The 19,195-nt window shown below is 32.4% G+C and overlaps 1 protein-coding gene across 16 annotated transcripts in view; it reads right to left on the bottom strand.

The window, feature by feature from the left end:
• The window catches only part of LOC148603241 (5'-AMP-activated protein kinase subunit gamma-1-like), a 215,845-nt gene that overhangs the window by 47,179 nt on the left and 149,471 nt on the right, over positions 1 to 19,195 (bottom strand). For 11 of the 16 annotated variants that reach the window (XM_088552488.1, XM_088552487.1, XM_088552483.1 and 8 more), the window contains 2 exons: positions 17,781 to 17,817; positions 14,030 to 14,059 (listed from right to left, as the gene is read on the bottom strand). In XM_088552488.1, the coding sequence (XP_088408614.1) occupies positions 14,030 to 14,059; positions 17,781 to 17,817 (67 nt within the window). The remainder of the gene's footprint in view (positions 1 to 14,029; positions 14,060 to 17,780; positions 17,818 to 19,195) is intronic. The other 5 variants (XM_088552492.1, XM_088552482.1, XM_088552480.1 and 2 more) reach the window with 1 other exon arrangement.

Genomic DNA, 19,195 nt, shown 5'->3' with positions numbered 1-19,195 from the left:
TCATTAGAAGCATATACTGTAAAATAATGGAGGACGAGTTGGAGACAACTTTACATACTGACAAACTAGGACCTTAATATCCCAAATTGGGTGGGAGAGGGTGTAAGAGTAATCAAGGGAACCAAGATTTTAGTGGAAATCAAAAGACTGTAATCCTGGGACAAAGACCAGACATGGAAAAAGACAAACACAACAAAGAACACAAAATAAATAAAATAATAAATACAAAGTAACAAAAGTAAATGAGCAACTCGGACTCCACTAAAAACAGGGAGCATGGACCAGGTGCACCGGATGTGCAAGTGTCCTCTGCTTTTCTAGAAATGCCTGCCGAATTGCTCATATAATAATACTATAAATCTAGAGAACCAGAGTTTCATCATAATATGATTTCAGACTTTGCCTATTAGGGACAGAGCTATTTGTACTCAAATCGTATTCAATTTTATTAAAAAAAGCACCTTGTGTAATTACATCGCTAGTGTCTCGACCAACGGGAAATACAAAGCTTCCTATAACACATAATGTTCGTCTGCATTTTAAGTTCAACCAATCACATACTAACTGCTTATGTCACTTCTGACAGAAAGATTTTGAGTCATTCATGTTTTGATAGAGAATCTACATACGTAAGACATCGTTGACACTCCATCCCTTTTAACAGAAGACCAGTGCAGAATGATTTTGGGTTAAGATCGAACTAAGAACCTTTTCCTGTTTGTATAACAGACCCACACAGGATCTCACAGGTCCAAATGCATAGAAAATTATATGGCACTAGTACATACCAGTAATTGTTTGAATTGGTTTCTAATTTTTCATGGTTTAGTGGTCAGCCAAATAAAATAATGGCTGTAAACCAAGAATCAAGAAAGGGGGATAAGTTTTGGTGTAGACAGGTCTATTGTATATAGCAGTTATACTGAAATCCATTCAAACCAGTGTGTTATAACTTGTATTGATTTTTATACTTCAGCAAGGAAATCAATTGGTCACTCAACAAGATACATTAGATACATGTACGTTACTGAAAAAGATGAGCCAAACATGAACTAAACCTATGCTGGCTGCATCGATGTATTAAAAATAGAAATTTACTAAATAGAATTAACCCAATAATACATTTAGTCTTCAGTTTATACTATCTTACTTGAGCGTTCAGTCCACAACTGTGAGAATACATTTCTCCACAACTTCATACCTTGTTAAACTCCTTTCGAATGGTTGTTTTTACTTTTGATTAATACTTAAAGGTCACGTAACTCATAAGTGAGGAATTAATTACTGATTTCTCATAAAACGCACATGTAATTTGCAATACAATGCAGACACTGAAGTTCAGAAAGAGTTTATTTCCTAAATTTATTGCATTTCTGATGAAAATCACAATTGCAAAAAAGCCTAATGTCAAGTAGTGTGCACTTTGAAAGTCAGCAAACATCCAAATTTCACCTGTTATATGTTGATTTTATGTAAGATAAACAGATATATAGACCCCTACTACTTGAACAGTGATAAACTCACGTTAAAACATATACATGTACATGAGAAATTATGATGACACATGTTCCCACTTCCCGATGTTAGCGGTTTCATAAAAATTGTGCAATCCATTTATGCTTTATTTCTGGATTTAGAAATCTATTTGCAAGTACAAATCTATTCATTTTTGATCAATTACAACATAACTTGCCATTTATTCTGCTTAGATGATAGATTTCTCTTTCAAGGTAGACGCACCTCTTCAACTCATTCAGCAATTAGAGTTATATGAAATAATAACTATGAAATGGTGACATTAAAATTTAACTCATTCCTCCTTGTATGAAAAGTTGCAGTTCTAGATCCAGGCACTTACGAAAATTAGGTTGGAATGAATATTCTAGTAATATGCACATAGAAAAGTAAAAAAAAAATATACCAGTTGTTAACACATGAAGAAATGTTTCCACTATGTGTTAAAATCAATGAGAAATCTGTGATGGAAAAATTTGTTATGGATGGAAACATAGATGCAGAGACAAGGGTAAAACAGTACATGTCCCTTTCCTTAAAAGAGTTGGTGTAAGACAGGAGAAACAAAGAGAGTCAAGAATGCAAAAGATTTTAACACAAACAGATAGTATCAAGGTATTATTTTTATAGGACTCTAGGTCAAGAGTTATGATATACAGTATAAGACTTGTAAATTTTGTTGTTGATAAATTTTTTATCAAAATTTTTACTGTTTAAAGCAATCAACACTATAGACTGATTTATTTCCAAACTTATTATAATTCAGAAATTATTAGGGTCATGATGAATGTGTTTATCATCATATTTACACATAAAAGTTTTCGTTCCTAAGATTGAACTTGTTTCTTTTATAAACTATGTTCAACTCAAGTTTACATGGCTTAGATGATCCACCTGGTTCATAGGCTGATCCCTTCTAAGTTTACACGGCCTATTGAGATCCATCTGGCTCATAGGCTGATCCCTTCTAATTTTACACTGCCTACAGAAGATCCACCTAGTTCATAAGCTGATCCCTTCCAAGTTTACACAGCCTATAGAGATCAACCTAGCTCATAGGCTGTTCACTTCAAAGTTTACACCGCCTATAGAGAACCACCTGGCTCATAGACTGATCCCTTCTAAATTTATACAGCCTACAGATGATCCACCTGGCTCATAGGCTGTTCACTTCTAAGTTGCTCCCTATTTACATCTTTAACTTTTGGCTTAAAATGACATATCAAAATAGTATTCCAGCTCCAGTTAAAGTTTCAATACTAAAAGTCAAAATGGATTTACAACAGTACTGTATTCATATACACTATTAAAATCTAATGGAAAAACAAAACCCAAAGCTAATATAATCAGGTGCCAATATTCTTTCACAGAGGAAATTCATTTGTAAACATTGCATTTTGAACACTAAAAAGTTTCAAAAACAGAAAGCAACATCTAAATATGTCAAAAACAGGTCAACACTATAAACATTGACATAGTAAAAAGTAGGCCATCGAATTAACTTATGATCTAGATCATTTATGTAATTCAGACTATTAATGTTTTGAAGGGAAATCTAAAAATACGTACATTATTGAGATATACTTGTACTTGACAATCAAAATGTTTAAAGTAGGTTTAAATTTAAACCAAATGTACTTAAGTAATTTGTCATGTGATTCATACCATTATCTCTGTCCAGTACTCACTAAATTAACAGGGATGAAGTTCCTGTTAAACAATATAAGTATTCATTTTAGAAAAAAAAAAGTTACAATATCATTCTCTATACATCAGCTAACTGAAGCCCACACAGTTTACTTTTCAGTTTACAGAACTACCAAAGGTCTTTTTATAAATTATAGGCATAGTAAAGCAAATTCTATCATACTGAAAAAAAATCATCAACCCTAAAAGCCTTGATGCTCACAACTACTGTTTTGTCTAGAGTAACTTCATAACTTTTCATACAATACAACTTTAAAAGATATATAACAAAAGTATATCAATAGACAATTAATCATAGTTACAATTAATGATAGTCTCCCATCTTGTGGTGGAAAAAAAAGGGGGGGTTAAGCTTTAGTCCAAGATGTTAGCTGTAACATATCAGACATTTCTAGCAAAAAACTTTACAACTCTCATTATGCTGTTCTTAAGGCATGTTACCACAAACAGGCTTCATGGATAGTCATACTCGGGCAACTGTCAGTCTATATGTACAATGAGTACCCTAGTTATTTTGTTTACTTTGAAACATTAAAACAATATGTTCTACTCATTCTTCTAAATAAATACCCCAACGGCCATATTAATACTATTTTAAAAACCAATAGAAGACTCTTTGTACCTTTAAAAGAGAAATCCTTTTCAAGGTCATCCATATTATGGTTTACAGGATGAAGGTCGGGTCACAACAGAATATAATGTAAAACTTCTCTGAAGTACAGTGTACTGCTTTGAATTGTCAATGTTAAGCACTCTTCCTGTAGATATATGATCCATACATATCTCATATATCTCCAAATATCAAACATGAAAGTTGAAAAGTGGACTGGCAAACCCAAGGCATTTCTGTGAAGTATTTTCCTGTCTATGGTAGTTAGCAGAATTTAAGATTTGAGAAAGTGACAACCATGAAACTCAGATGGGTTATTTGCTCCCTACACCACCTTATGACTTAAATATATGAAACACTAGCATTTATAAAAAGGTTATTGGCTCTTAATCTCCGAAAGTCAGGGGTTTATTTTACTTCCAAGAGTAGAAAGGTTGAGAGTCCAGTGTCCATGTAAATGAACTATCAAAGGTCTTAAGTCAGAAAAAATTGAGGGCCCCAGACTGCTGAGGAAAAGTGCTTCCAGATGTCATACAACACCACACAAATCCTTTATCCTAACTGGCTGATTTGACCTAAGTTCATGACCAAACAAAAGTTAAAATCATTAGGACTGAAAATCAGCTGTTCTGTTAAATACCAACAGAAACTGGTTAATGGTTTAACCACATACATCCTCCATCTTGTTTTCCCAGAACAAATCAGATTACATTACCACAAGACAGACAACAATCATCCTAATGAAGTGCAGAAAGATATATTGGGTTTTAACATTAGGTTTCCATGTCAGATTGACAATACTTCATTTGTAACCTGATGATCAACACTTTTATAGTTTTCTACCATAGCTACATGACCTAATTTAGAGAGAGAAAAAACAAGCATTCACACCTTCTTATCCTAAAGGCAATTTTAATTTGGATGCAGTGCTTGAATATAGAGAACACTTTCAAACAATGTTAAATTGATAAGGTGATATAAAACTGGATTGGGTGCAAGGCTTTAAAATAAAGATCATTTAAATTGATAGGGGACATAGCACTGGATTGAAACAGCCACAAATGATGGATCAGCAATTAGGCTTGTATTCTCATTAGCACTACAGAACAACATAAGACATGGCTAATGTTATATCAAATACCCAGAGGTCATCAAAAGGTCAACATTACTAGCCTAAGATATAAAGTTCTAGTGAACCTTGGCAATATAAGAATGAAAAGTTCAATCCATGTAATAATATATCATTGTCATTGGGTGATACTGCTGCTTACATGTAAAGGACTTATATTTCCATGAACTGGTTTGCAACCATTTTTAATACGAAAACTCAATATTAACACACACACACACACACACACACACAACCCAAAACAGCAGTCTCCCCCTTTGTGCAGTAAAGAAAACAGACAGTGACTTAAGCATTGGTCATACCACCCCCTGCCAGACTTAGGTAACGATCTATAAACCTTTAAAGATTTTAAAGAAAAGTGGAATCTTAAAATGCTGTTTATGTAATTTCAGACCATTAACTTCAAAAGTATAAAATCACGGAGTGACAATGTGTTCCAATTTCGGCAATGCTTTGAAAGTATAGTTAATATTTAAAATTTTCCTTATCAGTTCTTCTCCAGGAGTATTATAAAACCTTGATTAATGACTTAACCTTTCAGTAGACTAAGGCACTGCATTACTTTCACTATATTTCTTCTCAATAAATCTATGACATCCTATATTTTATGTGTCTAAGCTGCTTGCTTTACCCAGGGTTTTCCACCATATTTTAGCCAACAATTGCCCATAAAACAGAATTAAAAATGATAACTGATGTAAACCTAATCTTTCTATATGCATATAGTAATCCATTTAGTCAGGGAATGGTGGGGTTTTATCCTCAGAAAGGTTGATTTTCCTGATGGGTAAAACCATATGTAATTAGTGACAGGCAAGTACCTGGGTATTTATACTTAGTACCAGCATAGAAAGATGACATGCGTATATGTACAGACTGGGTTATACCAAATTTTTTACAGGGATTCATTCTGTATATGGTTCACTCTTTAATAGTTCTTTTGTAAGTACAATTTATAATTTGTATTTGTTCCTCTGGTCACGTGGTGTACCCTGTGTTTTGTCTAGACCCCATGTACATTTGAAATCTTCAAATCTCAAGGTTCCTTTAAGGGTTTTCAAATAAAAATGTCCTAAAACCCCTGGTCTTTCTTGTCACCGTAATTCTTCTCTGATGTAATTCTGTTCAAACGCAATGTTTTTTGAGATCATACTTTGTTTACTTCTTGTATTATAATGAGGCCAACAACCTAAACAAGGTGTCTTGTTAGCCCGAGTTAAATTACCCTCATAAATCATGAAACACACGAAAACATAAAAATTCAAATCACTTGACAACTAAAAAAAGTTCCTTCGTCATAATTGGTTGAAAAATAATGATGTTTTGCTCAATTAACATGTGGTTTTGGACATGACATAACTGTAGAACAGTGGATAATATCACCATATGTTTTTTTGGATAACATGTTTACTTCATAACTTAACTTGAGATCAGGGTCCAATACTATGACAGATTTCTCTAGAGGGAATCCATGAGATACAATGTATATGCCAGGACCCAATACTATGACAGATTTCTCTAGAGGGAATCCATGAGATACAATGTACATGCCAGGGCCCAATACTATGACAGATTTCTATAGAGGGAATCCATGAGATACAATGTATATCCCAGGGCCCAATACTATGATAGATATCTATAGAGGGCATCCATGAGATACAATGTACATGCCAGGGCCTAATACTATGATAGATTTCTATAGAAAGAATTCATGAGATAAAATGTCAATGTATACGCCAGGGCCCAATACTATGACAGACTTCCAAAGAGGTAATCCAAGAGATACCATGTATACACCAGGGCTCAAAACTATGATAAATTTTTAAAGAGGGATTCCAAGTCAAAATATACCCCATAAAGGTATACACTGGCCAATATCTGGTCGCACCTGAAATGTACAACTTCATTGTGTCAATCTACAATTATGACACAGACAGTTACTGTCTAGGCCAGTAACTGTTACTATTCATCATCTTTGTCAGACTTTACACTTTGTGCTATATATTTCTATTCATGTTCTTTGTCTCGATATTGTACTCTGCTTGCTCCTTGTGGCCTCTGACTGGGAAATATAAGATGTTATGTTGTTAGTTACTTACAGTAACTAATAGCTGCAAGTTGGTCACATGTATAATCAAAATGCTTCACAGGGCCTAGAATGATAAGACCATTGAGGGACATCTACGACAAGTTTAGTAACAACATTCAAATGCCATACATCTCTAGATTGTGATAAAATTTATGACACAACATAAGATTCTGATAAAATTGAAAATGGTTTCAGAACTTTTAGCAATTAGACAAAGACTGCATACAAAGTTTTATAAAAAAACCTATATCATGCTGAAAACTGTATTTAAGATGGGATGTAACAATGTTAAATCTGAAGACCAGAATAGGTACAGCTAAACAAACTGATAAAAAATCACGGGAAATAACTCTATAATTATAGACACATGTACCATTTACACAAAATCTACAGTAATTAAAATCAGACTGCAAAGATTATAAAACATTGATGATTTTACAAGGTCGTCAAACATTGAGAAAATCGGTAAAATCGGAAATAAATAAACAGTAAAAAAAAAGAATCGTAACGGTAAAATCCAGATTTCAATTAGTGAGGGTCACATATAACATTGCTAGAAAATTTTATGAGTTGTGAGTACAGATTTTTTGAATTTTTTTGTACAGATAAGTGGACAGTTAAAACCTTATCCTTAAACTAACTACATAAAGTTAAGTGGAAAGAAAGATACAATCAAAAAATATTCTTCAACAAAATGGTGCAAAAATACAGGGATATAATCTCTAATGCAAAGATCTCTAGCCAATCTCAATTATATACATTTCCTTCCTCACGTTTGCTTATAAGTATTTTTAAGTCTATTTTTGATTTAAATGGATAATTTTGCAAAGAAGTTCAATTTCTATAACTGTCATACATGACCTACTTTGGAACAAATAAAAAACATTGGAAAAAGGTCAAATGTCACGCATACAAAATTGCAGAAATTGAGAATTAATTGTACTTACTTATCCTTAACCTCAAGCTCAGCTTCCTCTTTTTGCTCATTTTTAGTGAAATTTTGAAAACTTGAACTCCACTGCACACTAATAGAAAACTGTAAACAAGTCCAGATTCAACCAGCCACCTAATCTATTTCCCAGAGATGTAAAAATATGTCAATATTCAATAAAATATAGACTGACACAATTCCTCCACAAGCTGATTGTCCTCAAAAGGCAAATAGGCAATTAATTAAAACCTTAAAACAGCAAATGTGCACTGCAAGAATTGACAATGTTGTTGTTTTCATCTGAGCACATGCTCCAGTTTGTTATCAATACGTTTTTAAATGGCCTTGAACTAAGCAGGCAATTTCTCGGTCAGCAGATTTGTAAGCTGATCATGTGATCATTTAAGAAGCCAAATGTCACTTTTCCTTGATTGTCAACATTGAATAAGTTTACTGCAAGCCTCATTATCAGCAAATTGTTGTAATTATATGTGGCTATTCAAAGGATTGATTTTGATGTTTCTAAATATAGCACAAAGTATTTTGTTGAATGAGGGTCTACATGCAGTAATACAGCACTCATACCAATATATTTTAACAGCTCTAGGACTATTGTTCCTGGAATAATAACTGGAAATATGAACCTTTTTTACTTTTTACCATACTGAGAACAAGAAAGTTCTGATATAATTTTTTTTTTGTTAGTCTCAAAACCAACATCTGTCCGCCTCATTTATCAAATCAAAATTTTAGAATAGAAAATGTTTATGTCTACAATTCCATCACACATAAAATGTACAGCATAAACAGAGCAATTTCATAATTTTCCCAATTACTTTCTTTAATTCTTTTATTGTTTTTTTCCTACTTTTTTCCTTGGGGGGGGGGGGTGGGGGGGTGGGGAGGGGTTTGTGTTTGAAAATTATTGTGAAGTTTTATCAAAAGAAAGATCAATATCTCAATTTTATTTGTTTGGTTTAGATTAAAATTTATTTACATCAGGGGCGGATCCAGTATTTCAGATTAAGGGGGCGTACAGTTAAAATTTCGAGGTTAAATTTTTGGAATATTCTTCTGGAGTGGGTGCAATGTAGATATCTTTTGTGGTAAAATTAGCGAGAAATTAAAGTTTCAACCTAAAACCACCTAAATTTACCCCTGACAACCCATGCTTTGCAAATTTTAGAGGGCACTGATGTTGGAATCCAAGTAAACAATTTAGTTCTGGATATTTTCCTTTGAAAACTGCAATTTCTCACAGAAATCAATGGAAAAAATAAAAAAAAGTTTGTTCATTCATGGCATTATATTTCTCTTTTTTCTGATAAGAGGGGAGAATAAATGGTATGTTGGTACATGTAGTAATGTGAAGGGTCTCTCTTCAACCTCGAAAATAGTTTAGCATTATCAAGTCATATATTAAACAGCTGCAAATTTGTTCATTAAGCACAGACAGATTTCACTGTAGATCGTGCCAAACGCCCTATATTGTTTATCAGCAAAACAACTAATTTTTTCTGGCTTGTAACTTGTCAAATGTTTTTTTCACCATAAATTATAGTAAAGAATCTCTCATTATGTAAGAGTATAGCTGACAAATGAAGGTGACCCAATGACTTTTTCTCCGTCCTCTCCATGACTGGGGTAACCAGAGAATTATGTCCCGGTAAATAAAAACAACAATTTTACTGATTGTCGTTGGATAGGAACAAAGTAAAGGTGTTAAACTGGGAGATAAAAATCAGATAGCAACAATGATAAATAATGGACTTACATTCAATTTCTGAATAAGGAGAGAGAGGAAATATCTAAAGAACAAAAACCCATATAAATGTAGCATAACTAAAGTTTATATTCATAAGATATTCTGCTTACAATACTTGGCAAAATATATTTTGTCATTTACATAGGTAAAGGCAGATTCTTTTTGGGGTCCCCAGACCCCCTTTTTTTAAAAAAAAAATTGAGCAGTTTTTGGGGAAAAGGCAAAGAAACAAGATATGTTACATGTGAAATGAAGAGAATTGATATGTTGATCACAAATACCCCAGCATTTTTAATTTCCTAAGTGAAAAAAATGTAACGCCTGAACTGTACGTGTTATACACACAAAAATCAAACTTGATCTTTATTTATGATTTAAGCATTGGTTTTTATTAAGTCAGAAATGATTTGCTAGTTTGGTTATCAATAATAATTCAGTAGCCTTTAATAGTTGGATCACAGACAGATGGACATTGAAAATCACTGATTACCCTTAACTTGTATATAAATTAATGTTTAGAGCTTTTCAAGTTAATGAATGGATATCGATATACTACGAATGGGTAGAAAAAAATTCAGTGGTTACATTCAGAAATGCATTTGCATTAAGGAAAGAGTCTCAAATAGGGGTTCTGGCAAAAAATAGCTGTGTGAAGATATCTTCTGACCACAACTCCACTAGCAAATAATAAGACAAAAAATATTTGCAAGATAATAAAATCCCACACAACCTCAATGATTTACATGTAGTTACCTTATATTTACCATGAATACAGGCTGTTTACCTGAGCAAAACTATCTCAAAATCATGCTATATTCCCTGAAATCACAGTTTTCCACAGCTTTGTTGGTCCCCATTTTGGTTTACTTTCTTTCAAATTTAACTGGAGGGGGCATTTTGAAAATCTCTGAACACACCCCAAGAATAAATAGAAGTGTAGTAAATGAATATTGAAATTTTCTATAGATTCCACCCCATTGACAGTCTCATTTGGGAGAATTTTTTACATAAAAGCAAATTTTTTTATATAGAACTCCATTACTTAGTGTCTTTTTAAGTAGCACTCCAGCTAAGAATCATGCAAAATATGATTCATGGGTAAAAACCCTACATATTTTTATTTTTGACATTTTGTTTGAATTGCCATAGTAAACAAAAATTAGCATAAATTTTTCATACAACCCGTGTTCTTCGGAAATAAATATTATATAGAATGCACTGTAGATTTCAAAATTAAAGGAGATAATTCTGTAAATGACACTCAAATACAATAGAATCTATCAAATTTTCAATATTGATTATCTCCTAAGAGCAGGCAGATTCGAATGAATAATTACACATTTCAAAGTATAGACCCATAAAACAACTTAATTACAAAAATGAAAATATGTAGCCTCTTTGGGGGTGTACCACATTTCTCAGATTTTGCATGATTCTTACAAAGATGGCTACTTAACAAAAAAACAAAAAAACAAAAAATAAAAAATACAAGGTAGTGATTTTGTGTGATTACCCCTTTATTTTGGATGGTATGAAGTCAAATCTCAGATAGCCACAACAACTCAACCTTTTATCATCCCTACCTGCCTGAGATGATGCCATACAGCTGACCGCAAGTCCTTCAGAGATCAATAACATACAGGTGTATTACAAACAAATAGGTATTACATGTATATTCACTTAGCACGTATGACACATGCAGAAATGTTTCTCATTTCATACATTCATGGTTTGTTAGACATTGCTCACAATGGAAAATAACCATTGTAATATCCTGATGAGGTTTTTATGCATGTGCCTGTTATTCATGCACATTTCTTAATGTGCTGCTTGATAACATTTGACTAAAAGTTACTAAATAACATTAAATTCATTAACCTGTGAAAATAAACAGGGTTACTGACTATGTTCGTTTCAAAGAAAGATTTTCAACCAATCAGAAAAGCAGGGGAAGAAGAAACAAATGTTGCCAAAAGTCAGAGATGCCTTTATTTCCAGAATTAGCTTCTGTATTTTGTGGTTCATATTTTTACTCTCTAATATCTGTTTTATTAAATCCATTGAACAAATTGCTTAAAAGGTGGAAAGGCACAAGTCTTATGCTTCAGAGCCCTGGATATTTTGAAGGACTCCTATGTCAACATTGTCTGCCATGACAGACTTTGGGCCTGATAAGACAGCCTGTTGTAATACACAGGTTAGTAACAATAACAGTATTGTGCTTTGATAGAAATTAAAAAAAAAACATTCATTAGGATCTGTTAGAACAATGACTAGGAAACCTAAAGGGCTAAAAATTCACTCAGCTGTTTAAATTAAGACTATTCAGATTAATAGTGACTGACAGATACAGTTTGAAAGTTTGGTTTTGTTGAATCTACTGAAGAAATCAAATTATCAATGAAGACAATTTCATAAGAAGAATATGAGGGTTATTCAAGCATTATTATGATAACTAAAACATTTGAAAAAAAATTAACTCACTAGTTTCATTTCAAAATAAGCTTAAAACTGTAGCTGTCATATTAATTACAATTCACAAAAAAAAACCCAAAAAACAAAAAAAAAACTTGCATATCATTGTATAAGTGTACAAAGGGAGGTAAGTCAAAATAAATCCAATAACTTTTCACATCAAAAATAAACATCGGTTATCTACCTTATTTAGTAATTTGACAAACAAAATTGATGAGGCTTCTGTTCATGCAAATTAAAGGCAGCCTAGCTAGCTACAATCTAAACTATAAGTGAACTACATGGTTTATATAGCAATGCAAAAAGGTCTTTTGAAAATGGATAAAAAGTATTTCTAATGTTGTTCCTTTAATACAATAGTGGAGTTAAAAGTTGTAAAAACAGACCTCGATGCAAACATTTCCTACCACCAGAAGCAATAAAAGTATCAATTCTGACCAATGTCAAAATGTGTAGAAATTTTTTTCATATTGACAATATATCAAATAAAATAAGAAAACCTGATTCCAAAGCCGAATAAGGAACAAGAAAATGTGACCTACACCTAAACTTAATGTTGAAATTTCTAGTTCTTGAAATTAGATAACTTCATATGACAAAACCAAGAACCAATTGAACTAGGTTTAATGCCCTGTATCCATAGAAACTAATAGGTAAATGGCTACAATTAAACCTCATGATAGATTTCTACTAGATGTTATCAGTGATATTGTTGAAAGCTCCATTCATAAAAACAGTAATTATAAATAAGTGTAAATAAAACTGGTTATTGTTCAAAAACAAAACCTTCAAGTATTGAAGAACTGGAAAAATGTCAATTTTATGTTGAAAAACTGATTTATTTTCTATCAAGAGGCAATTTAGCAGAATATCAATTATTGCTTTGGCTTGGAATTGTATGGATAAAAAGACAAGATCATTTCTTGAATTCGACAAATACCAGGAGCACATACGCTTTAAAAAATTAAGACCACACAAGTCCATATTTTAATTTCAGTAACTGGTATACCCCTTCTTTCTTCTAAGACCATGATATCTCCTAAAGAACTAAGTGTTTTATACTTATATTTTGTGTTATATCACATAACTCTTTATATAGACTGACCAACCCTACACAGTTACCATAGAGCAATTATAGTAGGTTTAATTACTATACATGAATATCCTGCAAAATTGGGCCTGGGGGTATCAACAATCTTATAGCACATGCAATGATGATGTTCAAGGGATCAATTGGGTTACCACTTGATTAATTGACAATCACTTTCTAAATACCCCCAAAGAATGACAGCAAGTTTAATAAGTCTTCAGCTCAATTGTCCATTTAACTACCTAAGGAAGTTCATAGGGTAATGGTAATGGAATCAAGGTCAGACAGACTTTAACCTATGTACACATCATTGCACGCACTGTAATTCTCTGTTATCAATATAGTATAAAAGCCTAATGAGGTTTAACTGTAAGGTAAGCATTTTTGGACATACACTTGCCAACACATTAAAGAAGTGCAGCAAGATATTTAATGTGTTCATTCCTTGTCTATATATCTGTCTTTCCAACAAGTATGCACAAAGACTTCTTACTTGTTGAAGGAATCAAGGGAGGTAAGAAAGAAATTTCTAAAGAGAGTTGTCTAACATTAATAAAATTGAAATGCAGGCAGAATTTCAGATTTGCCTAAGTTCAAAGTATATTCTACTTATTCAAAATGGTAAGAAAAAAGTTCTTTGACTGCTATGCAACTTTCAATATAACACAAGTTAGAGTCTTATCATTTTCTTGCAAAGACAGATTTTTGACTATTATACCTCCGATATTAATTCTTAGATGTGGGTTGCCTGAAATACATAAATCATATGAATATAATTAATGTCATACATGCACCTGTTTAATACTACCTATGTTTTCCATTGACACTGATTTATTCAGCAACTGTTAACAATATTTTCAGCCAGAAAAAATATTTTTTTATTATACGGACATGCCAAGATTTCATCATTGGAAGAGTAATCAAGGGAACCAAGGTTATGGCGGTAATCAAAAGAATGTAATCCAGGGACAAAGACCAGACATGGAAAACAGACATACACAACAAAGAACATAAAGTAACTAAAATCATACATACAAAGTAACAAAAGCAAATGAGCAACTCGGACTCCACTAAAATTTTGGAATTTGGGTTTGCTTCAAATACACTACAAAGCCCAAATGAGTATTGATAGAAAAAAAACACAGATGAGAATACCTGTTACAACATCTAAATCAGCTCAATACCCAAATTTCAGTGACAGATTTAGGAAAGGGGTTGGTTCGAACCCCTCTTTTAAGGAAAAAGGAAAATTTTGTATATTGTGTCCAAACAATGGGAAAAAAAGAGCAAATAAATAGCTTGGAAATCTCCGGCTCCGTCCCTGCAAATTCTCATTGACAAAAAAAGGAGTCATCATTCTCATCAAACCAGATTTGATTAAATTAGATTTCTGTCAATGTGCCTAGAACTATCACCACCTCTATGTAATTACTCTTAACAATTAAACTTGAATTTCTGATCAACCTAAGCATGTGTCAACCACTAGGATCAATATTGAACAAACCTGGATTCTACTGACGAAAAAAAACTATGTTCATCATTCAAAGATTATTATGTTCTATTTCTATACAATAAGTTGGGACTACACAAAAAGAAGACAGATGAACCAATAGATTGACAGAACCTACACATCCCTCTTATCTTGGTCTTCGTGAATTTTTATGCTTAAAACAACACTGCAATCTACCATCAATGACCAAGTATCAATGACTAGGAAAAACACTACAGGTGAAATTCTGGATTACATTGTGAATGGTCCCTCATTGATAAATATTAGAAATGTCTTTTCCCAAGAATGCAGGAAGTACAATAGACACAATTTTATTGATTTCTACAATCTGCAAACTGTCATTTGTTTATGAATTGTGACTGAAGCTAATGAATGGTATCACAAAATTCATCAGGTTATATAATGGCACATGTGATTGTACTCCATACAGAACAGGTGGTCAAATATTCAAAATGACATATTTGAATAGAAAGCATTATTGTTGCTTCACTAAACTCACATACTAGAAACGGTGACCTATATTGGGTCTGTCCTAATTAAAATGTTTCCTGAGTTTCATATGTAACAAGTTTCAAGAGGAATGAACAGACGAACACACAAATTGTCCCTTTCATTGATGGCTGGACATAAAAAAGTATTCAAATGATAACAGAGGTCCGTCAAAACGAGGTAAATTAAAGTCAACTAAAATTTTAAATGGTCCAGTAATTTTTTAAATTTTCACATTGGATCAGGACTATTAATTACTGCCAAATCTCTGGTTAAAAATTCAAATACCTTCATGCAAATTGGGTGTTTTCCTACTTTGATCAGACAATGAAGAAGTGAATTTTTAGCCTACTATATAGCAGATAATTATCACAGGTGCCATTTTTCATGATTTGCTCTATAATACGGGTATTAAATTCCTGCAGTCTTTTTGTCTCATCTAAAGATACAGTTTACAGGAGAAACTGTCCAAAATCTGACATTAAACCCAGCAATCTTTTTTCATTTCACAATTCCTTGAACCTCACAAATATAGGGAATTAAGAAACTCACAAAAATTTCCCAGTGTACTGCATACATTTTTATCAGCTACATTATCATTTTTTTCAATTGTTCTTACAGCCTGATATTTTCAGAGTACTAACATGATACTAAAAAAATATTGGCAATTACATCAAATGGACTTGATGTTGCCGATAAAGAGATGATGTCAGATTTGAACATCTCAACAGATTACCAATCTCGCACTATCAGGCTCACTGTCATATTTTCTGTCTTAACTTCCAAAACAGCCGATATTTTGTACCTATATCCGCAGTGGTATAAAATAGGTTCCTAAATCCCTTTGATGGCAGATTAAGTTTGAATATGCTTTTGGAATCAATTGCATGACTAATTCTTCCCTTAACAAACAACATTGTACATGAACCAACCAATACAAAATTTATGATATATTTATGTATAACACGTCCATAAAATGCTTAATCCTAGGAATTTATCACCTTAAAATGGAAAAAAGGAGTCCAATATTACTTTTTAAATACTTGAATCATTCTTTAAAGGGACATGATCAATTTCCTGCCTTAAACAGCTTGGCATAAATATACTAGATTTGCACTATTTATTCCATTTTAAGTGGAGCTTGGAACCTGAAAAATTTCTATTGAAAATGTAGGCCAATTTAATACATGTACAATTATGTAACCAATTCTTTACTTAGTTTCTATCCAGCATGAGAAAAACTTAATTATAATAACAAAATTGCAGACTGAGCCAATTTGGATTTTCTTGTCTCATTTACAAAATGGACATCATCCTATTTCCGACAGCCAACGATATCCTCCAGCAATTTTTATGGATTGTCACTCCTTTTAAAAGCTTTTATTGATTCAGAGCAATAAATAGTATATATGGAAAAGTCAACTTGATCAGTAGCCAAACTGTGATATGTAAAAGCATAACCAAAAAGATGGACTTATCATGAAAATTACAACTTTAATTGCTGTAATATCAATTAACCTCCAATGAACCATGTGTATATGGATGCAAAATGATGAGTTTAATTTTACCAGCCCTGTAAATATTGATTTCCAATAATGAAATTGACACATTATGTGGAATATGTGTGAAAAAGCACATAATTAAATGGCATAATAGGTAAAAATATTCTTTTGTGACTTTATACAGATTTACTTCCCTAAAGATTAAAGATAAGAGAAAATTTTAAATCTTGATGAAATAAATATTCAGAATTTCAATCATGTTTTGTGCAAACCTGCAGAGCTACTGGATTCCCCATCCATACTCTTTCCTGAACTTCTCCGTCTCCTCATCCTTACTGATTTTAGTGCCCCCAGGATTAATAAAATATAACCTCCAAAGCAACACAGCAAAACAAGTTAGCAAGGTCAGCCTCAGCTATTTACCCACAATTCCTTTTATTTACTGATGTCATCTTTGATCTATTTATAGAACAAGGGGTTTTCCTCCAAATAGTAGTTCACGAAGTGTTTACACAAGCTTATTTACCGTGCTGACAGTTGTTTTTTTCCTAATCTCACTTGATCAGGAAAATACATTATTTCGGTAATAATTCAGATTTTACTAATATGAAAGTCACAAGTTTTCTATGAAGGTATCATTCCTATATCATTATTAAACTAATTGGTGAAGAATGTGTATATTGAAAGAACTCTCTGCCCCTATTACCCTCCATTACTTTAGATTACTAGTAAATTCATTCCACTTTCCAAATGTTTTATTTTTCATTAAAAGTAGAATTTTTCAACAAATCAGACCCTCAAATTATTTTGCCCACACACCAAGTTGAAAATTTGAGTGCAACAGAGATCCACGGGCAAACCTCATATGGTCAGTATACCAGGGATGGATCAGTATCTGTTAGTTACTACTTTCAATATTAGGAAAGAGAATATCTGTTATAAAAGTAAACCCTAACATATAAACTTACGAGGACTTCCTGGTGGTGTTCCACTATCTGTACTGTTCTATAAAAGATAGAAAAATGAAATTTAAATTATCTTAAGTACTGGAATCCATAAGAATCAGGCAAAATTGAAAAACAATGAATCATACCGAAAAAAAACCCACACATATCTGACAATATGGTACATAATTTATGGCCTATTGAAGACGAATATTGACAGTTACAATAGAATAAAAGGGGTGAGTTATCTCCCTTTGATGATGAAATTTCAATGTATTTCATATAATTTATATCTCAAATTACTGGAACTTAAAAAAGAAATGAATGCAATTTCTGCACTTCAAGAACATTTCAAATAAGATTTCATGGAAAGATTTGTGTATTTTTTCCACCATGATTCATCCACTGTCTATATCTTACAGAGAATAGTAACACATTAAAGGCAGGCATATGCTTATGAAATACAAAAATTAACAGAACTCCATCTTTGTTAAATTTTACATAACTCAAGCTTAAAATGTCGTCATATTGGTACATTTAGTCAACAGTAATTACTATTTTGATAGCTCTCATATAGATGTGATGTTAAATGTTGAAGGGCACAGAATGATCTATGGTGTATCACACAAAAAAATTCTTTTAGCAAACATTTCTTGAATTTTGCAAAATATATATAAATTGTCAATTTTGTTAGGTATGAAGGGTGCTGTATCACTGTTAAAACTGCTCACTTTGTGCTTATAAACACAAAAATTCAGACAGTATAATTTGCAAAGAAATTATGAAAACCCTTGTTAATTATTGGAAAGAAATCATAAATGTCTAGCATATCAAAATATTCTACTTCATGAACATTGTTTAAATATTTTGAAGACTGAGGAACTTTGGATTACTTTCAACACCAGCTCTGTTAAGGATGGTTTGGCAAAGTTGCTCAAACTCATCTTGCAAATGGTTTTCCTAAAACAAAACCTGATTCTCTTTAAAAAATTGGATCGTATTAATAAGAGACATTTTACAATGTAAATTTAACACAAGTGTAATGCACATATTATTGTTCACAATAAGTAGTATAAGATCAAATCCATCTAAGGGAGAAGTGAGGTTAGGCCACTTAGGGAGTGAAATGGTAATCACATACTGCATGTGTCAAAACCACATTACCTGATAATAAACAGCTGATAGCTGAAAGTACAGGTAAATGTACATGCATGCTTAAAAAAATCCCTGGTTCCAAAAATGAAAAACGTAACCTTACTGATAAAACATGTGGACATACATACAAACCAAAGTAGACTCAAGGTTAAGAATAAAAAATATCTATAAAATCCTTCACTTTGTATCCTTGTAACATATGTATTGTGTGATTGTAACATATGTACTGTGCAATTGTAACGTATGTACCATATGACTGAAATACATGTACTGTACGATGGTGA

This window comes from Perna viridis, chromosome 11 (genome assembly GCF_037379345.1).
Source record: "Perna viridis isolate PV_CMFRI_1.1 ecotype Kerala chromosome 11, ASM3737934v1, whole genome shotgun sequence".
Classification (NCBI taxonomy): domain Eukaryota; kingdom Metazoa; phylum Mollusca; class Bivalvia; order Mytilida; family Mytilidae; genus Perna; species Perna viridis.
This window is presented reverse-complemented; position numbering and strand designations above follow the sequence as displayed.